This window comes from Cavia porcellus, unplaced genomic scaffold (assembly GCF_034190915.1).
Source record: "Cavia porcellus strain 051 isolate PalLab524CR breed Dunkin Hartley unplaced genomic scaffold, mCavPor4.1 scaffold_24, whole genome shotgun sequence".
NCBI lineage: Eukaryota > Metazoa > Chordata > Mammalia > Rodentia > Caviidae > Cavia > Cavia porcellus.
The window spans coordinates 13076526-13098686 of record NW_026947507.1 but is presented as its reverse complement, the minus strand read 5'-3'; the positions used below and the strand labels follow the sequence as shown (position 1 = coordinate 13098686).

At 42.7% G+C, this 22161-nt stretch overlaps 1 protein-coding gene across 3 annotated transcripts in view; it reads right to left on the bottom strand.

The window, feature by feature from the left end:
• The window catches only part of Irf2 (interferon regulatory factor 2), an 84589-nt gene that overhangs the window by 2051 nt on the left and 60377 nt on the right, over positions 1-22161 (bottom strand). For all 3 annotated transcript variants that reach the window (XM_003469109.5, XM_063234679.1, XM_013151663.3), the window contains exons 6-8: positions 20164-20281; positions 10130-10294; positions 498-544 (exon numbers count right to left, since the gene is read on the bottom strand). In XM_003469109.5, coding sequence (XP_003469157.1) covers positions 498-544; positions 10130-10294; positions 20164-20281 — 330 coding nt within the window. The remainder of the gene's footprint in view (positions 1-497; positions 545-10129; positions 10295-20163; positions 20282-22161) is intronic.

Genomic DNA, 22161 nt, shown 5'->3' with positions numbered 1-22161 from the left:
TCATCATTACAGTCACTTCCTGCCATTGTGTGAGTCCACCCTACAGAGGGAAGTTAGGAAACCGGAAGTAGGCAGCAAGGGAATTGAAATTAGACTCACACAGCAGTTTCCAAGCAGGACCATGTTAAATAAACCAGTGTGCTTGTGCAGGTAATTTTGCTTAGCTCCTTCTGATATTTACTTCTGGTCACTGCTTTGGACTGGGCAGGACTCTTTCTATTTCTGCTGGTGAACAGGATGTTTATAGTGATAAGAATACCAACATTTCCTGGCCTCAACTTCAATTTCCTCTTCCTGCCTTCATTGCCCCTCTTTTTGATGGTAACACTTGAGACCCTTTCCTTCCCTTCAGGGCTCAACACTTAATTTTATAACGGAAAGTCCAGGAATATGGTGTATTTTAGGCAATGTATATTTTACCACCCTTGAAAGAAAATCCAAAAGTAAAACATGATCAGAAGCCAAGGCAGGTAAGTGGCAGCAGGAAGAGGGCTTACCTCAGTGCTCTCCTCATCGCTGGGCACACTATCGGTAGTTTCACTTTCTGTTGACAGAGAGAAAAACACATAGTTCCTGTCACTCATACAAGCTATTCTGGGGCTCAGGCAGCATTTCAAAAGATATATCAGTACTTACTGATCAAAAAAGAAATGGGTCATCGTTATGGTTTGTGACTAGAGGGCCACCCAAAGCCTCATACAGTCATGGGGCAGGCTTCTAGAATTTGTGATTGACTCGTGGTCCAATGCTGGAATTATGGGAGTGAGTGCTACATTCACCCTACAGGGGATGGCCTGCATACAATATAAAGGATAGAAAGAGTCTTCTCACATACTCCCCCCCCCCCACCCTTTTGCTCTTGTTGCTTTTGCTGTCTTCATCAAGAATGGCTGCCCATCTGCCATGCCACCCTGCCTTGGAGGCAGCTGATTGCAGACTGAAGCCACCACAAACTGTGAGCTAAATAAACCTTTTCTCTTTTAACTTTAGGTGTCTGGTATTTTGTCCCAGCAATGAGAGAAAGTAACCAACACAGAATTTGGTCCCAGTGGCGTGGAGTTATTGCTGTAACTATATCTGACCATGTGGTTCAAGAGCCTTGGGAAACGGTTTATAGGAAGAGTTTGGAAAGATGCAGAGATGTTGCCTAAGGAGTAGAGCTGGAACACCTGAGGCTGTTTTATATGGGAGATTCTAGTTAGTGCTCAGAAGACCAGCAAACCAGTAAAGATCAGGTTCTGGAGGTTTCTGCTGGGAAGGATTCCAGATGATGTGTGTTACGGTTTGTGAGAAAGTTTGCCTATATTTTGTTCCTATCCAGAGAGTTTGCCTGAAACTGAGATTAAGGGTGTCAAACTAATTGATCTGGCAGAAGAAATTTCAAGGCAGTCAAATATTGAGGTGGTGGATGGTTATTCGTTGGAGGCTTTTAGCCAGATTTATATTGCAAATCAAAAGCAAAGAGCCAGCAGGATGATATAAAACACTGTGAGTTTGGCCAGAAAAGAAGTTCCAGTAAAGCTGTGGACTGTAAAGGCAGAACTGAGATCTTCATTGCTGAGAAGGAATAGAATAGAAAAGATGGCATCATAGGAAGTGGCATGTCTCTACCCTTTGCAGCCTAAAAACTGCAAAACTGAAAGACTTTGCTTTGAGGAGAATGCTATTTTCCAGAATGGTGGTGGCACAAAGAATCTGTTCCTCACAATCAAGTTTAGAGTGCCCAGCAATCCAGACATGCAACCCCTAAAGCCCAGAAAGAGAAAAGCCTGGCTACTGCTTCAGTTGGCAGCAGACCTCAACATCATCTATGTGGTGCTGGTTATAATCACATACAGAATGCATGAGTTCTGAGGTTTAAAAGACTTCCATTCCAATTTCAGAAGGCCTGGAAGCTAAGCAGTGTGCCCCTGAGAGGTGGTATCTGAAGCTGTGATTGTAAAGCCAAAGGTACAGTGGAGATCCCAGAAGTTTGGAAAAGCTAGGAATGTGGGTTCTCTGAGGAAACCTGCAAAGAGGGAGCAAAGCTAGCCCAAGGAAGCATCTGTAGGAGAAACAATCACCAGACGTGTTGTTGGGGTGGAATCACTCAAGTCTTTTGGAGTTCACAACTAGATTGCTTTAGATGCTGAATGTAGATTTAATGTTTGCCCTGCTGGATTATGGACTTGCCTTTGTCCCAATCTTTTATATCCCCATTTGTACCCTTTGGAATGGTAATGTTTATCTTGTGCCACTGAATGCTAGAAGTGTTTAACATTTCATTTGTATAGGGGCTCACAGCTAAGAGTGTACCTTAGATCTTGGAGGAGACTTGGGACTTGGACTTTTCAGCAATGCTGAAACTGTTAGGACTTTGGCAACTCTTGGAGATGCACTAACGTATTTTGCATGAAGTGTGTGCATGAGTCTTTGGGGGACCAGAGAGTGGAGTGTTATAGTTTGTGTTTGGATGTCCCCTTCTTATCTTGTATTCATGGGGGTAAGGGAGTAACCCTTTTGAATGCTGCTAAATCTAGCATTTGGGATTAATTTGTTGTCTAGCACTAGGATTGGAGGTGTGAGTGTTGTACCCACCTAGGATCGGGTAACCGGCATACAACATGCTTTTCCCTTTTGCCCTTTTGCTGTTGTCATCTGTGGCAACTGCCACAGCTGCCATGAATGGTTGACCGTCCCTACCTTGGAGCCAGTTGAGTATGCACAGAAACCTCCAGAAACTATAAGCTAAGTAAACCTTCCTTCCTTCATTTTTGTTATCAAGTATTTTGTCTCAGCAACAAGAGAAAAGTAACCATGACAGAATTTGAGATTCCAAAAGTGATATGAGAAAAAGGATAAAAGCAAAACATGCCTCCTTCCCTTCCTTATATTGTATGCCACAGTTGGGCAGGTACAGCACTCACACTGCCAATCCCATCACTAGATAATGAACCAATCACAAAAGCTAAATTCAGCTGCCTTTGAAAGGTCTACCCCATGACTACATGAGGCTTTCGGGGACATCCAAACACAAACCATAACAGTGACTAAACTCATCTCCCTCCATTTATAAGGTCAAACATTTCATGTGGAAGACACTAAATATTTTAATTCTCTCGTTTCCTGCCCCTACCCCAGGATGAAGCAAGCTTAAGAGTCAAGGGGAGCTGACTTTCCAATGACCAGGCTGTGTTTATACAGTCACCACCTCCCACCATGGGACACTGTCCCTGTAGCATCTTTCCTGCCCTGCAGCTCTATTCATGGAGCCCCACACCTGTCCTCTTCCAGTGATGAATGACAGTTCATCACATGGACCTCTTCCCAGGGCATTCCCATCTCCCCAGATCTTCCTTTCACCTCTTATCTTGTAAGACTTTTGTCTTAGATTTCTAGTTTCATCTCCCATCTGGGTTATTGAGGGTAGACAGATTCCAGGGTGGCACCCAGACCTACATCTAATGTTTGCTTTCTTTTGAACTTCGCATCAGCTACATTCCCTTTTCTAAATTTTATTTTTTATTTTGAAATTAGTTTTCATTCAGTTGCTAAATTGCCCAAGCTGGATTTGAACTTGAAATTCTCCTGCCTAAACCTCTTAAAAGTGCTGGGATTACAGGTGTGCATGAGCACCTTCAGTTTGGGATCTCTTCTTGAGTCTGTATAGAAATTGTGACTTGTTTTTAATAACCAGCAGAATACAGCAAAGACGATGGGATGCACATTAAGTTCTTGATCATGTCACATAAGACAGAACCTGTCTCTTGAAGCTGGCTCACATAGCAAAGAACCTAAGGACTGTTTCTGGACAAAAGCCAGCAAGAAACTGAGGACCCTGAGTCAACAATCTGCCAGAAACTAAATTCTGAAAAAAATGACAGAGGCTTGGAACTGGACTTTTTTCCATTTGAGCCACAAATGAAATGACAGCCCTAACCAACAAGGCACTGCAGGTCAGCAAGACTGCTGGACAGGATACAATGAAGCCTGGACTTCTGACCCATCGAAACTAAGGAAGAAGAAATGTTGTGTTAAGCTACTAAGTTCGTGACTGTATTGTTAAGTATCAATAGATAATCAGCGACCATCCTGATTCCATTCCCCAGTTGTCAGTCACAGAGCAAGTTTCTTTACTGATCTCATTTACTCATCTGAAAAAATGGGAGTATCACTTATCCCCTTGAAAAAGAGGACTGGGGGCTGGGGATTTTGCTCAGCGGCATAAGCGCCTGCCTTGAAAGCAGGCAGTCGTGAGTTCGATCCCTGATACCGATAGAAACAAAAATGCCAAAGGAAAAAAAAAAAAAAGAAAGAAAAAGAGGACTGACTAGGTGATAACTAATTACATGGGTGTTTGGGAAAGGTCCAGCACAGGGCCTGGCATCCAGCACACATACAAATAATCAGCGTTGTTCAACACTTGATTTGCATAACAGGCTGCATTAACATAGTCAAATTCAACAGCTAATGATCACACATCACCTGCACATATAATACAAGTATTCAAAAGATTTTCAGGATTTGCAGTCATTACAAAATAAATGCATTGAGTTTAGAAATTCCAAAATCTACAGGCTCTTAAGGATCATTTCACTTGGGCCATTTATTCTAGAGCAAGGCTGAAAGAAGAATGGTAAGTAAACATTCATGGAAGCCCTAACAAACCAGGCTAGGCCACAGTCCTGCAGGCAGCTCTTGTTCAGTCCCCACCAGGAGGCTAAATTGGAAAGCAGTTACCGCCATTACCCAATGTAGAAACACTAGTGTGTTCTACAGTGCTCTACCTTCTTTCATCCTATGACTACTGAGTACTGGCCCCCAGGCTCCCCTCTTCCTGGTGGCAGAAGTGTGTAGGATTAGTGCTCCACCCCAAAGAGCACCACCTTCTATCACCCAGAGTACTAATTTCACACCAGGTGCCCTATAAATTAAGGCTAAAGAACAAACGGACAAATAACATCACAGGTGCATTCCATACGCAAACAGCAAGCACATGGACTCCACAGCTTCCACCCAGGAGCGCTCTGCATGCTGCTCAGCCACTATTCAGAGCTTCACACAAACCTGAGTGGTTATCAAGGGCTGACCGTGGGCAGCGAAAGGACAAGCCATGTACTCCTCAGACCAAGTGTGCCTCCCACAAGCACCGCGAGTCAGGAGTAACAGATGCCCAGAGAAGGCCACAGCCTCAGCTCACAGTGATCTTAGCTACAAAGACAAACTGACAACATGAGGCACAAGAAATGTCTCTCGACAGAAACAAAAGAAGAACAACAAAAAGGAAACCTCTCTCCAAACATAACCCCCACACTGGCTCAGTCCCCAGAGGAGGCAGGACCGCCGCTCCCAAGAAGAAAAATGAGGAACAGAGATGTTGAGAAATTTGCCAAAGTCGCAGACTGAGTCAGCACGGTAGAGAGAAAACAAAACTGCACTTCTGATTCCAGGGACCCATACCAAATACAGGCACTCTGCTTCTCTGCTGGCTCTGCCTCTGATGAAACTTCAAGATCCTCTTTTCATTTTTATGCCTTGCTTTGTTTGCGTTCTAAAGCTCAGGTTTCTCTTCCTTCTACACATGCCAAACCCCTTCATTCCTAATGATACTTCTTAAATACCATGGTCTTCTGTTCCTTTCTGTTTCACATAAAAACAAACAAACTAGGCATGCTTTGGGGGCTGAAGATTTGAATAAATGAACCATTGACACCACAGTTCTGGGACTTCACCAAGTCCAATTTGCAGCTGCTGAAAGATTTGGAAGTCAGACCTTACTCCTTAGCGAGACCTTGCAAAAAGATCAGGAATATGAGCAGAATGTTAATATCCTGAAACCACCCAGTTTTCAACTTCAGGGAGAAAAAGTTGTGGATAAGAAAAGATATATATTCTGAACTTATACTGTTGGCCGACACAAGTGGTGAGGAGTGAGGAGCACCATTTCTAAATTAAAATCAAGTGCTTCTGAAAAGTTACAAAGATTCTCCACATTTGCAAACTGTTATGGGTCCTCAAACAAAGGGTCATGTGTTGAAGACATGGCGGCCAGTCTGGGGTGGTACTGCTGGGTGGAGGGAAGGTAGCAGTTTTGGAGGTGAGGCCTACTAAAGAAAGACCACTGGGAATGTTTCCCAGCAGGAGACTTTGGGACCTTTGTCCCTCTTTTCTGTCTTCTACTTCCCAACCAGGAGTCATGACGGGAGTAGCTCTGTTCCATTACACACACTCTATCATGATGTTCCGCCCTGTCATGGGCTCAACATGTATGGCCAAGTGATCGTGAACTGAAGCCATGAGCCAAAATATATTTTTCTTCATTCTAAGTTGTTACAAAGCTGACTAACACAGTTAAGTTTTCTAGTTTAAAAAGAAACAGGCTTGAGTGGCTTCAGCCTAAGAGACAGATGCCTGTGGCTCCAGTCCAAGAATCCCAGACTCTCGCTTCCAGACTAACAATGATTTTCATGGCTGCTCCTGAATGGTGGGCTCAAAGTGCCCCCATTTCCTGTTTTCCTGGTTTTCCTTCACTACTGCCATTTCCAAAGTGATTCTTATATGACAAATGAGTTCACTGCAGCTGCTGCTTCTAGATCATTGTTGAAACACTGCTGAAACACTGCCATGAGTATTTGTTTCATTTTCCCTTTTAATTAGTCTTTTTTTTTTTTTTTAACTAACTTTAAACACAATAGAATAAAAAACATGGAGCACCTCACAGGCATGGTCTGAGTAAGTCGAAAGTGTTGACACAGCGGTAATAGGTATCTGTGGAATTCATTTAACCTTTCTGGTCTGTTTCCAGAAGGCCATCAGGATGAGAAGGAAATGAGCCATTTGCATCAGGTGACCTCAAAGGTTCTCTTACAATAGCACCTCTGCTGGTCTTAGCTTCACAATCCACTGCAGTCCAGTTTTTAACCCTCCCTGAGAACTATTTTGGGAAAGGAGATGATACAGTTTATGGAATGCATTTTTTATAGTAAACCTATCTACATTTACTGAAAGGCTTCTGTTCAACAAAAGAAGACAAGAATTTATTTTTATCAAAAAGTTCTAATTTACTTCACTAGATGATTCCACTGAACAGTTCACAGCAGACTCCTCCTAGACTGAAACCTAATATATTTTTGCCCCACCCAACAACCTGATATGGTTTGCATAGTGATGCAAAGTTCTCACTGGTCAATAAATTCCATTCTCTCTATTATAACTAGTTAATCCTTTGTATTATATTTCCTGTACCCAGAAGTTTGGTTTCCACCTTCTCTCCTTCCAAATGTTCTTGTGATTATCTTTTACTAAAACATCAACAACCTAATCAAATCAGAGTACCACAGATCAGGCAAGGGGCCACTTCAAGGTATACCTTCCAAAATAAAATGAGGGCTGGCAGTGTGGCTCTTTGGTAGAACGCTTGCCTAGCACGCACTGGATTCTGGGTTGGACCCTCAGAACTATAAATAGAACTTTAAAAATGAGTACCCGCCCCCCGGAGTTTCCCTTATAGGACTTTGGAGCATTCTTCTCCAGTATAAAAATTTTACAAATCAAATCAAAATTATATGGGGCTCAGCAGCATAAGCACCTGCCTTGCAAGCAGGCAGTCGTTAGTTCAATCCCCGGTACCGATAAAAAGGAAAAAGACAAAAAAAAAAAAATTAAATCAAAATTACATATGGCCTTTAAAAATACCCAGTACATGTATTTTCACTCAAAGAAACTGTTGTCATCACCATGATATTTAACCACAGAAGAGAAGACAGATTTGCAAAATTCCATGTGCATCTGTGATACTACTGGGATTAAATTTCAATGATCAGTAGGGAAAAAAAAATAGTAGACAACAGTTTCCTAAACAGGTGAATGAAGGTGATTAGACAAGGCTGAACTTCGGTTTAAATAGCCTGAACAAAGTAAGTCTGTTAGGAAAAACAGGCAAATAGTCTATTCAATTGGTGAACACAAAGAAAGGTGAGCACAGAAAGCTGCCCTACCTACCAGAATGCTATAAATTCCTGACCAAAAGACCAACTGGTCATGGTCAGTAACCTCAAATTTTCTTCTGTGCCTGTAAATTCTTGAAAAATAGCAGAAATAGAAATATTTTGGCTGTATCCTTTAAGACACTCTAAAAAAGATACTGGAGAATTCAGACAGTGAAATCAATGGAATGAACCAAAGGCCAGGCTCTAACAAAGCCTCCTGTCACCTTTCTTCCTGGCACTGAATCTTTCTTTAGAAATCCATGCAAATATCCTGAAAGGGGGGACGAAATTTTTATTTCTTTCTACATCAATCAGTTGTCCACAGGATTCTTCTCCTAAAGCAAATGCCACTACAGCAAAAGGAGATCTTCCAGAATCTTCAAGAAGACTTAAGTCTTAACAGATAAACATGTTAGGCGGGTCTAAAGCTCCACCCCCGTCCCCCCCCCCCACACCCTGAGTGTAGAAATGCCAGCAGCAACACGGCATAGAAGACAGCATGAGTTTTTAAGCCATAGCTATGTAAGTACAAGCAAGCTTCAAGGTTCTGTGATCTCTACTGTAAAATTAGGGCATAAACACTTGGCTCCACCTCCTTTGGTGGGCTCTTCCCTAGACAGGCTTTATCCATGTCGGCCTTACATTTCTGCTTTTAAAAAGAATATAAGGATGGTATCCTGGCTGGGAAGATTATTCTCTTGATAAATAAGCAAGTTAATCAAGACCAAGCATTTAGCATAATTCTCAGAGCATAGTAAACTGAATCTGCATGTAATAAATAAGATAGTTACTGGAAACTGGCTAAGACTGGAAAAAGACTGGCATGTATAAGAGTTCACGATGTATATGATGAATGAACAACTGATGAAAAGCTTATCCTGACTGACAGATTGTAAACTTCCTGCAGCCAAGATGTTTTCTCATAGTCCTTTTATGTTCCTAACAGCAAGTTAGGATGCATGGGAAGTGAAGTCAGACCTATTTAGAGTAGCCAGAGCCACTGAGACAGAAATGGTTGCCAAGGCTGGGGCAGAGGAGGGAAATGGGGAGTTACTGTTTACTGGGTACAGAGTTTCAGTTTTGCAAGACAATAGTTCTGGGGACGGTTGTGAGGATGATTGTACAACACAAAAGGCACTGAATTTGCATTTTAAAGTGGCAAATATTATTACAGGTATTTTACCACAAATTAAAAAATGCATTTAAAAAACAGTTGGTGTTCAGGGTATGAGGTTAACCTAGTGGCTGGCAATTTACACATAAACACTTATCTGCATCTCCTCTTACTGTCAGGCCAACACAGGCCTCGGCTGGAGCACGGTCTGTGTGGCCCCCTGTAAGAACACTGGGCAGGATCCCTGAGCCTCTGACTGGAGCTCATTGTAGTTTTCCATGACACGGGCTCTATGTTTTATTTTTAATATTTACAGGCAATAACTCTGAGTCAGAAATACTTACATTTCCTAATTATGATGGAGTTCCAAAAAAATTAAGTGGAGATTACCGGGAAAAGAGTGTAAGATGATGTAATGCTGGGGGAAAAAGGAGTCGTTATTTCCCGAATCTGTTTCTAACCCTGTGACTCTGTCTGGACCAATTCCTGCAATTGTGGGCACAATCCCCTAGGGAATTAGAAAGAGGCTCAGTCGCAGTCTGAAGTCGTACTAAAGAGAAAGAAAGTGAGACGATATGTGGACGTGACAAGTAAATCTAGTAGAATGGAACGGATTTGGCACTGACTGAAAGTTGCAGTTGGGTTCGAATCTTGGCTCACGCACTGGCTGTGAGATCTACAGCAAGTCCTTCCACTCCCCAAAATAAAGACCCTGAGTAGAAGAGATGATTTCTAAGACTCCATCCAGCCGGACAAACTTGGGATTCCACTAAAACACTCTGCAGATGTCTTATATGAATAAATTATGCTCTAATCAACCACTTTCCTCATGAAATCCTATTCATTAGCTATGAATGAACATGTTATGGGCAATGAAGTAAAGAAATGCTATGATTATATCTTGGTCAAGAAAAGAAAAGTAAATAACACTAACAAGAATAATTCCTAGGACAGAAGAGAGATTCTTTGTTGTGCAGTGATACCAGATGACACTACAGCCCTTACCAGTTCCCCATTTGGTCCCCATGGTCCCCTCCTGCCCACTTACCTGCATAAGAAGACACAGGGGAAATCTGCAGGGGGTAGAGCTCACTCATGCTGACCGGCTGCTCATCGCTCTCAGTGGTCACCTCCACAACTTGGCAAATGTCTGGCGGATTAGTGACAATCTCTTGATCCTCAATGTTGCTGTCCAGGTGAGACTGTCCTACAACTTCAAAGAAAAGAAAGCCATCATGCACCAAAATCTTCCCACTTGAGTTTCCAGGATATACTTTCAAGAAAGAAAAAAATCTCCAACACAGACAGATTTTATTCCTGGCTACCACACGTCGCCTGCCAGGAATTTGGAAAACAAACCTGAGTTCTGAGTGAATGTCTCTAGAGAAACAGCGTGCAGTAACTGGGCTCCTGAAGTCTGTCCCTAGGATGTCTGCAGTAATGTGTCCTGGTGGCAGTGTTCTGTCCAGTGCAGCAGAGTCCCAAACTCAAGGCAGTTATAGTCAAGGTTATTGGCTGCATCCAGACCTAGCCCCAGGCCTGATGTGGCAGTGCTTTGAATCTGACCTATTTCTGTTCTCTGCTCTTGCTCTGAAAGAAGATGCTGTGCTCATTTTCTGAGTTCTATGGTCTAGAGCGACATTACGGAACCTTAATGAGGAGGAAAAATCACAAAAAAGCTACATGGTTATGTTATTTTCAGCAGTCCCAGACGTCTTCCTGCTCAGAGTATGACTAAGTGGCCAAAATATCAGAACAATGAGAGTCAGGTTTCCAATTCTAACACATATTAATAGCATTAACTCCCCAGAACACAGATAAAATGAATTCTCATTTTGACTTTGAATCAGCTTCAAGATTAATTAAACTTTTTATTTTGAGATAACTATGAATTCGCATACAGTTACAAGAAATTACAGAGAGATTCTGTGCGCCCTTTTAGTCAGTTTTATCCCGTGATAACATCATATAGCCAGCCAGGCATGGTGGCACACGCCTGTAATCCCAGCACTTGGGAGGCTGGGGCAGGAGGATCACCATGAGCTTGAGGCCAGCCTGGGCTACATAAGCGAGTTCGAGGCCAGCCTGCACTATGTAATGAAACTGTGTCTCAAAAATGAAACAAAACAAAAAAACAAAACATCTTCCAAAACCTGAGTCTAATATCAAAATCAGAATATTGATATTGATAAAAATTCATCTTAATTTCCTCGGTTTTACTGGTTTTTCTTTACGTGTGTATGTGCACGAGTGAACTTAGTTCTATCCAATTTTGTCACATAAGTAGTTTCATCTACCTACCACCACCGTCAAAACACTAAAGAGTTCCACCCACCAAGAACCTCGAGAGTTACTCTTTTGTAACCACATCCATCTTCCTTAGTCCTCATCCACCCCCTTGTCCCTAATCCCTGCCAACCATTAATCTGTTCCCTGTTCTATAATTTTTATCATTTCCAGGATGTTGCATTCATAGACTAACACAGTAACTCATTGGCTTTTTGAACCCTGAATAATTCTCTGGAGAGTCATCCAAGTTGTTGAATGTTTCAAAAGTTAGTTCTTTTTTATGGCTGAGTGGTATTCCATGATATGGATATATTTTCCCACTGAAAGAATTATGGATTGGCACCAGTCTGGCTATTACAAACAAGGCTGCTATGTAAGTCTGTTCGTGCTGTATTGAACGTAAGTTTCCATTTCTCTAGGACACAGGCCCAAGAGTACAACAGCTGGCTAATAGGGGAATTGCATGTTCAGTTTTATAAGAAACCACCACCAAACTGTTCCCCAGTGGCCCCATCAGTTCATATTCTTACCAGCAAAGTCTGACTTATCTATTTTCTCTGTGTCTTCACAAGTACTTGTTACTGTCACTGTTTTTGTTTCTGTTTTAGCCATTCTGATAGGTAAGCAATGACAGTCCATTGTGTTTTGAATTTGCCCTGTCCTAATTTTAAATGGACCTGACTCACTGCTGCTGGCAGACCAGTGCATGAAATGTCCCTGAAAATGGCTCCAATGAACAAAAGAAGGTAAGATGCTAATAACAATGTTTTCCCAGGTTCTCAATCACTGCCACTATTACCAATACTAGATTTGCACAGGTGTAAGTTATTATCACTTCTCAGCCCATGAAAATGACCAGGAAAGTAACAGGGCCCTGTTATTTATAGAGAAACTTGGGTACGGCCTGGTCGAGTGACCAGGCCAAACTGCTTGGATGCTATGCAGTGCTCTATGTTCCTCTCCTGTTCTTTCCTTCTGCAGCTACAGGATGTTGAGGTGAGGCAGGAGACCATGTTCCAGGCTCCATGAGAAGTCAGTTGTAGTGGACGGGCCTTGCTCCAACCACTTAAAGTATTCCACTGGCTGAAGTATTTTTGTTTGTGAAGAAGTTCTGCTGTCAATGCTTGAGAGGGAGGGATGAAAATGATACTTGATTTCTACACAGGAAAGGTTGCAGAGGGTAGGAGGGATTCAGATGTTCATTAACAAGGAAAGGAAGGGACAGAGGAAGCTGGAAAAGAGGACTAGGGTGTCATAACAGAGTCTACAAAGCCACAGCACAGAAGGGAGAGAGAAACTGGATGCTACTTAGGTTTTCTTGGCAGGGGTATAACTCCAGAAGAGGCAGGCAGGTTATACATGGCAGGTGGACCCCCAAGTCCTTATTTCGTCTTTCGCACCATCGTATTAGAGTGTGAGAGCATCAATTATGCAGCTCACTGGACTTGGACCGAGTGCTGATATTAATCTCCCTTAGGATTCTTCAGCTTTTTCTCCCTATTAAATAACACAGCAGGAAAACAAAGTCCGATCTTACTCCAAGTGTGTGTGTGTGTCGGGGGGGGGGGGTGTGTCTGTCTGTCTGTCTGTGTGCATGTCTGTTTGTAGGAAGGGAGGGAGGGACAAAATAAAACCTGGACATTTAGGCAGCTAGGATCTTACATACATGTGACTTCAGTCAAAGCCACTTTAACGTGCAGTGCTCCGAAATGCCTTTCTTCTTCACATCATCCCTCTTTACAGAGACAAGCCAGTCACAACTAAGAACAATGGCTGCAGCTCAAGTATCTTCCCAATTCCGTCCTGCTGTTCTGACTAACAATTCCTTCTCTGTGCACTTTTTTCCTCAATGCCCAACGCAGTTATTCACCAACAAAGATTTGCAGAGCACCAGCTTGGCACAGACATTGTTAGCCAGCGAACACTAGGGGGGGCTGGGAAAGATCGAGGAGACCAGGCTGAGTTTATAAGAAACCTAGTGGGTGACAGGCGCGCACACAATCATCTAGAGGGCATGTTTAAGGCAGTGAATAGGCTTCTATGAGGCAGCCCCATTAGGCTGGAGGTTGGGCCATGGGCAGGACTCAGAATGGCCCCAGCTCCTGGAGCCCTCCTGACCCTTCCAGCGCAGACTGACCTCTCTTTCTGGGGAGCGCCTCTCACTCCCTGTCCTTGGAGCTCAGCCCAAACTACAACGGAAAACAATCTTGTGGCATTTCCTGGCTTTCTGCCTCAGAAAGCAACCCTGTTGCTAGTTAACTCTACATAACCTTATTTGTATTTATTGTATCTTGTCAAAGGAATGGCCACTTCTCTCCATCTGAACATTGAGAGCACTTTAGAAACTTTCCAACTTTCAAATCAAAGCCTACAAGAGAAGCAGAGAGAGATCATCTGAGAGGTGCTTCCACACTGTTACTCATCTGTCTCTGTGTGTGACACTCTTCTGGGTGCTGGACAGTAATCTGACCGACAAACAATAACAACAAAATCTAACTTTCTTTCTTTCTTTTCTCTTCTCTCTCTTTTTAACACATACCTTTGTTTTCCCCTAACCCTTCCCCCTCAAAAGCCCCTTCCAGCCCTAGGAGGAAGGCACAACTATGCTCCCTGTTTCAGACACAATTCCAGTTTGGCAGAATCAGGATTCAAACTCAGCTTTACCTGACCCCAAATTTCAAATCTTTTGTGACACAGTCTCCATAATACAGAAGTTAATGAAATTCAAACTGAGCAACACTTGGCTTTCTAAGCACCTCTCAGGATAAAATCTTTCAGATCTCACCTTCATGAATCTTTGGGTTCATAACCGACAGTGAAATTTTCTTTCAATAGTTCTCTGTTGGATGCCAAGGAAATTCTCAAATGGCTAGCTGAGTTAGGAATCCACCCCGTACCTCCAGCTTAGTAAGGTCAGCACATCATGAAAGTTTGCCCACAGAAGTATAATGTTATCTGAAGCTAGTTATTGAAAACTGAAATATTATTCATGGCTGGTTACTGCTGGACCAGTCTGTTTGCTTCAAAGGTCATTCTTCTCTTATTAAGAGTTGTTGACTGCGTAGGGCTCCACCTGAGAAAGCACGTTGCTTCTATGCTCAAAGAAAGTACTTCTAAGCGGAGACTGTGAGGTGCCCTGGACTGTCACACTATAGCTGAAAAGAGGGACCCTAGAGGCAAATTACAAAGGCCACCCAAGTGGCTGCAAGATCAAGAAGTAAATCTACTATCAGGGCATACAAAATCAGACCATCAACTTCAAACCACGGGGAGAAATTTCCCCTTGACCCTGAGAATTTAGGTATTGAAACTGTTAATACCAGGCCTGATAGTGCAACTTAGGTAGAGGCTCTGTTCCTATTCACATATACTTTGATTTTGATAGTAGACCCATAACCACATGATTTTACCAGCTTCTAAACAAAGAACAACTTATATTTGCTTTGATCCTCACAATAACTCTGTGAGGCAGGAAGGATCAGTTTATTAATTCAATTTTGTATATAATTCATAATTATAAATATGAAATTATGTTTACATATATAATTTATTTCTATTTTATAAACTATACATGAATTACTTCCAATTTATACATAGAGTATCAGAGAGATCAGGAAAGTTTGCCTAAGATCAGATGGGAAATGAAAGACTTTAGAAACCTCCAGAACCCAAGTTCTTTAACTTCTAATCTAGTGCTCTTATCTCTGTAAGAATAGCTGTGATTTACATTTTATAAAACACAGTCACTGTTAGTTTGGAGTGGTGGTGAGAGAGACAGCCATGACAGGGTCAGGAAGCTCAGCTACATGGAAAGGGGGCTCTCACGTGGCCAGCCACAGGCTCGCTGCACCACCCCAGGGTGCGGCAGGCAGGAAGAGGGGCTCCTGCAGTGGGGACAAGCCCGTTGGAAAACGGCATCATGTCTTGCACTGAATGAAGCCAAGCATGCGTTCCAGTAAACACGCAGTAGAGGTAGTCGGTTTCTCAGGGTCAGCGACCTGGAGTAGAGAGCTGGGTCAGATACCACGGGTCAGGTCTCACTTCTCAATAGAACTGCTGGAGCTCTGGTGGGTACTCCACTTTCTCAACAATTGGCCACCCTTGGGTTAGATTTTTCAGAATAATTAACTTTAAAAAGTTATAGAGCCAGGCGTGGTGATAGGCATCTATAATTGTGGCACTTGAGAGGCTGAGGAAGGAGGACCTCCATGAGTTTGAGGTCAGCCTTGGCTACAAAGCAAGTTCAAGGCCAGCCTGGACTATGTGGTGAAACTCTATTTACACACACACATACACACATGCATGCACACGCACACACACGCACACCCTAGGTATAAAACTGATAGACAGGAACCAAGCAACACTAGAAAGGAGGGGAATTGCCTTGAGGACAAAATGCTTATACCTCACATACAGTTTCATACTGCTAGGACTTTTTCAGGGGAGCCAGTATAATTGGATGCCTTGTCTCTGGCCTCTAGGACTAACGGGGAATAGTTTGGCCCTTCCAGAAGTCCCAGGGCACAGCTGTCAACCCACTGAAATGAGATGGACAACTCCCTTCAACAGAGTGCCTTCCCTTTAAAGATCCTCCCTTAAGCTAATTTTTGTTTTGTACAGGCAATTCCACATTTTAATTACCAGAAACATGTAGCACACCAGGGGACAATGGAAATAGGAACAGATACCTCAACAGCCTGGTATTATCCTTCAAACTAGATCAGTTATGATGGCAGAGGGTGCCATCATCATTGGATTCTGTGAGACCTCATGGGGGTCCCCTAGCTCTCTCAGTTGTGAATTTTTTCTCTCACACTTTCAATCTCTTCTGTTGATACCACGGTTTCCAGGCTGGGTTAACAAAGCTGCTTGAATTTCACTTTAGAAAAAGTCAAGTTGGAAGCTACCACCGGAAAAGAATGTCCCCTAAGCTGCACCTTGGGCAGCCAAAACAAAGACAAAATCCAAAATATCTTACTTCCTACTGGAAGTGTGTCCATTCACTTCAGCTGGCGTTATGGACCTCAGTGTGATGAATAGTCTCCCCTGTTCCAAGCAATCTTTGCTCTATTGCAGGGTGGGGTAACCTTTTATCTAGAAACACAATGGGTCTATAAAGTACTGTTTGGCCAGTCATACAGAAGGTCCACACCTGCAGCCTTCTCCCACTGGCCTGAGATCATTTCCATAAAGCTCAGTAAAGGGCCGTTACCCCAGGCGAGGGGCCAGCGAGAAACATGTTATTTGACAGTTGCTGGCATCTTCCATTTCCTAAATACAGAAGCCACCTCACATACAGCAAAAACTCAGTATTAAAGAAAACTAAAAATAAAAATAAAGAGGTTTTCTCCGCCCCCTATTCTTAAAGGGAAAACAAAGATAGGTCCTTTGGATGCTAAACATGGATACATAAGCATACAGGAGCTTGGGAACCTCAGATGTTTCTGTAAGGAGGCATCGCACACTTTAGGGGTGCGCAGTTGGCTGAGTCCAAAAGTACATCCAGCTGTTAATGGAGAAGGCAGCAAGGACAGGACGCAGCCCTCTGGTGTGTGTGCGTGTGTGTGTGTGTGTGTGTGCGTGTGCGTGTGTGTGTGTGTTCCTGATGTGTGGCAAGAAAAAAAGCAAAACATTGCAGCAATCAAACAAAAGTTCATTTGTCAAGGCAACAGTTCAGTTCACAGCTTGCACACAGTTATTTGCTTAGGAAAACAGCCACCACTGTCCAGAATTCAAATGTACCTGTGGCTAGCCTTGACTGAATTCCGGTATTGATTCCTAGTCCATTTCCCTAGCTGAAAATCTTCCAGACAACATTAAAAAAAAAAAAAAAGCTATCATGTTAAGTATGCATTTTAGCTCCTAATTTTAGTCCTATAAACATGCTCATCGAAGTAGGATGAAATCACCTCATGGCTTTCACATGAGACTCACACATAAAGCTGAAATAAAATATGGTTTTAGATACAAACGGCAAAAAGGGGGTGTCATTTTTAAACAAACCATTATGCAAGAAAAGGGAGACAGAGTGAGTATCTCAAATGCCACAGTAGCCTTGGGATTTGAATCCCATGTTTATCCAAAAATCACATGAACTAAATGGCTCATTAATAATCAAGCAGGAGCCACTGGGCAAAGGCTCTGTTCAGGATTCAAAGCTGGAGACAGCACAACAACCACATATTACCTTTCTCTTTATAATACTTTATAGATGTATTTCACGCATACACCATCAGGCCACCAATGAATGGAAAGTTATATTCAAGCACATTTTGCGTCTAGTTATTATTAATTTATTATTAGGACCAGAAAAACAATCATTTTCTCCAGTTATTATCTAACCAAACCTGGCCATTTTGTCTAAGAAGAAAGTACTGACTCACTGAACTCATACCAGCCTTGAGTAACATCAAGCCCTGTGAAAGGGGGGAGGGGGAGCACTCTGATATAGAAATTACATACTGAAAGCTCAACCTAAATGATCTTTAAAAAGGGGGAGACAGAGTAGAACTGGAGGACCTTATACAAAGACAACTACAGCTTGATTTCACCCATATGTAAATCTAAGGGAGACAGAACAGAGGTCGTTCTGGAGGCTGGGACTAGGGAAGACGGCTGGGGAACGGGAAAGTATTTGATCAGAAGGGTTCAGAGGCACCCACACACTGAGGGAATAAGTTTTAGCGATCTGTTGTGTATTTAATGGTCTTTTGTTAACAATTATGTACATTTCAAAATTGTTAAAAGAGTAAATTTTTTAAAACGTTTCTAACGCTCAAAGAATATGGTGAGATGACAGATATGTGTGGATTATGGTCAATGAATCTTTCTGTAATGAACACATAGATCAAAACATGACACTGAATCCCATAAACAAATAATTCTTATTTACCCATTAAAGATAAGCAAATGACATGCAGGTAAGGAAGACCCCACTACTGCTCTCATTTTGGGCTGGCATATCATCTGAGTCCTATTTCACCACACACATGAAGAGGAACTCCCAAAACCAATCAGCCCACTCAAAACAAGCTGAGTCGGAAGAAAACGTGCTGGAGTTTGGCAAACAGCTTCCTTTTTTCAAGGGCTCATTGGGACATCCACGCACTTTCTAGGGACTAGGGTAAGCAAGGGAGAAACCGGAAGGGTGGTGACCTCACCAGAGGTGGTGAGAGGATGCATGGGCCAAGCAAAGAAGGTGCTCTGGAAGAGGAAAGTTGGCCTGTATGTCAGACAAGTCACCTCTCTCAGGGGGACTCCGTTCCCAGCTTCCTCCCCGAGAAGTGAGAAGAATACCTGGTCTCTGAGACAGATCTCAGCTCAAAGTTTTATAGTGGGGGCTGGGACAGGCCACATCTGCCTTATTTGATTCATCTCTCACATGTTTACACTCCCCCCACAAAGCCCCAGTGTGCAGAACGGTCCTGATATGTGATTCTACTTCCACAACTCCAAAATCAATGGCAAGGAAAGAATATGGATGTCCACACTTGCCGTGCGTTCTGGTTGTGTTCAAGTGAGATCCCAGAAGTAAAAGCATCCGGCCAGGATGCTTATTTTTACAGCACTTTGATGTCTCTGGTTCTTGTTAACATCAGAAGCCCTGACTGGAGCAAAGTTTCATGAACCAAAGGTACCCAGGGATCACAGAGCCTCTGGATTCTGGCTTCAAAGTTGAGCTAAAGTTCACCTCCAGGTCTCCGTCTTATGAAGGGTCCCCACCATCTGTTTATCATTGCTTCCCAGTGTGGATCTACGAAGGTGCACCTCACGGGCTTCCACCTCTTTGCTTAAAACCCACCAAGGGATGGTGTTTACAACGTGTACATGTGAATATCCAGGTACTTCAATTAACTTCTTTAACACATCCTCCAGTAATTTGAGATCAAACTCAACCTCCTACCCCGGGGCCTACAAATGCCTCTGTGACACCTCTAAGTACTTCTGACGTGGAAGTCATGCGACACCCTCATGTGTCTCGCCTGGCTTGCTATGCTATGTCACACTGACCTCCTCTCTGTTCCTCCATGTGTTCCCACCCAGGGTCCCCATGGGCATTGTGTCTGACCCCCACGCCATCTGCAACCCCCCAACAACCCACTTCCATAAATCCCCTGAGAACACTCAATCTAAATCTGGTTCTAGGTTATTTTCTCTCATTGGTCTATTCTCTTCTTTACTGTATTTCCCACAAATGGGAATGCTGTGGTTATTTGTGGGTTTGTTTACAGTCTACATCTGTAACTCCATGAAAATAGGAATTGGGCCTGTGTTGTTCCTCTATCTACTTCCTGTTCATAGTACTTAGTGGTGTGGGGACAGTGCTCAAAATTATCTGTTAAATCAGACTGTGCCCTTTGTCAACAAGGCTCTGTGCCTCAGTTTCTTGGCCTATGAAATGAGCACCACCTCTGTATCCGGGGCTACACAGAACAGTGGCCAAGAGGACTAATAAAAACACTTTTTTCCTCTCTTTGGTTCTCAAATTAAATTAATTACACCTGTGTTTATGACTAAATAGTGAAAGTTTAAGAACTGCTAACCATAAGCCACTGAGCGAAAAAAATATTTCTCTTGGAAGTCACTCTGTTCCTTAGGCTGACTTTTAAGTTGCTTTATGTGATCCTCAAGGTTCTCTGTTTTTCAGTCCTGAACTCTAGGGACTGGAACTCGGATTCTAAGATGGTTCCAAGACTTCTTCCTACTATTTTATTTCAAGATCTCTATTTTCCAAATTTTAGACCTTGGAGGGCTGCTTGTGTATATAAAAAATAAGATGTCAAAACAGTTTACCTATGATGTTCACCGTACTATCCACTTCATTTTTTATAGCTGAAGTCAGGACCGCATACTCGGGAGAAAGATCACTTACTCCATTACTAAGCCCCAAAGATGACTCAATTGGTTCTTGCTAGGAAGAAGAAAAGAAAAAAGAATTGAGAACACTTTCTTCCCCCTCGTTTTTCTTAGCTTAAATTCTACCCTTTGTCTATTTTCTATAACAATAGGATGATTTGTGTTCCTCTTACAAAGGCCTCCTCTACTTCTTTATTAGCACTGAGTGAAAGCAGCTCATTTCTGCACAAAGTGTGCTGCTGGATATTTGGTTTCTTTCATTTTCCTTCAAGGAAAAGATACCAGCACATCTGACTTGCCTTTAGGAAATGGTTCCAGCTGCAGACGATAGCGCTTAGGGGTGGGGGTACGCAAAGCTGCAGAACTCTCTTTACAAAACACTGCACTCCATAGAATCCAAGTCTTCCCTCCTTCTCAGAGGGAGGGCTTGGAAAGATCAACTCTTCTCTAAGGCAGGAGTCAGGCCATTACTTCTGCAATTACTTCTTAGAAAAAAAACTCTACCTCGACAACTACTCCAAGAACAAGAACCTAATGGAAACTGTGGGTGAATTCTCTTCAGATGTGGTTTGCCATGGGCTTGGGCCCCTTGATCGTGCTGCACTAGGTAGCTGGCTGGTAACACGGGCCATACTCCCTCTCTCTGGCCCAAGTCCAGGAGCTCAACCTCAGACCCATGGCTTTACATCAGTGTCCTTTAAGGGCCCAAATATCCCACCCAACCCAAAAGGCTACACATTCTTACTCCTGAAGAATAAATTATTTTCTCATTACAGCTCTGAATGTCTGCTTCATTCAAGTGCACTTGAACTTTCCACTCCCGTGGTACTGGCCAGCTCCCAGAAAGCCATTCCTAGGCACATTTCACTTTCAGCATTTTGAGAAGAGCATTTTTAAAAGGTAAGACTGCATTTGCTTCAAAGATAGCAATTAAGTCAGACAAAAGCCACACAGGACAATTTCTGAAGAATCCAAAACAAAGGAGAGGGTGGAGGGTTAGAAGAAACAAAGACTGGAAGCTGAGGATCATGGTGGTAGAAAAGACCATGCTTTGAAAAGTCAAGAGTAGTAGACAATGTAAGGCATGGTAAGTGTTCTTATCTATTTATACACTACTTAAAATCAACGCTAGCCCTCCGGGTCTTACAGAAAAGTTTCCTTACACAGGTAAGGAAGGGAAATATTCTCCCCCTTCATGATGCCATCTGGCAAACTTCCAGCAGGACAACTAGCTTCAGAATCATTACTTCACTGTTCAGCTCAGCCAAAAATAAATAAATCACATACTGCATGGTATACCAGAAGTAGCAAAGATTAGACATCAAGAAAGGCCCAGAGCAGTCTCACTGGATAGATTTTTTTCCTTTTTTCCCCCCTCCAATATCGTGTACATCTCTTTCTTTTCTTTTCTAATTTTGACCCTTCTAGAACAACACTCATGGCCTATGACCTGAGTTGTGATTTTTTCTCTTTATAGCCAACCTTCAAAACAAAGGTCTGGCTTTCTAACCTTACCTTCTCACCTGAACCCTTGTAAGTACTTATAGTTTCTCTTCCATTCCATTTGCAGAATTAATCTCCCAGAATGGTAGTAAGAACATGGGTTCTGGAATCAGCCAGACCAAAGGACAAAGCCTGGCTCTTCCACTTCTGAACAAGTATAGGACTTTATTTAACCTCTTTAAGCTTCTCTAAGGGCATTGTAGAGAATTATAAACTGAGGGTAATAATGGGATCCATGACACAGGGATGTTGTAAACGTTAAATGAGATAAATATGTATATAGCAGTTACTATTAAATAAATGCTCCCATTTATCAATACCAGTCAAGGTCGTCAGTACAAGTCTGTTCTCCCCAACCCAGCGGCCTTTCCTCAGTCCCTTTCCCATACTCTGACATCCAACAGGAAGGACCAAACACCACCTTCTTAACAG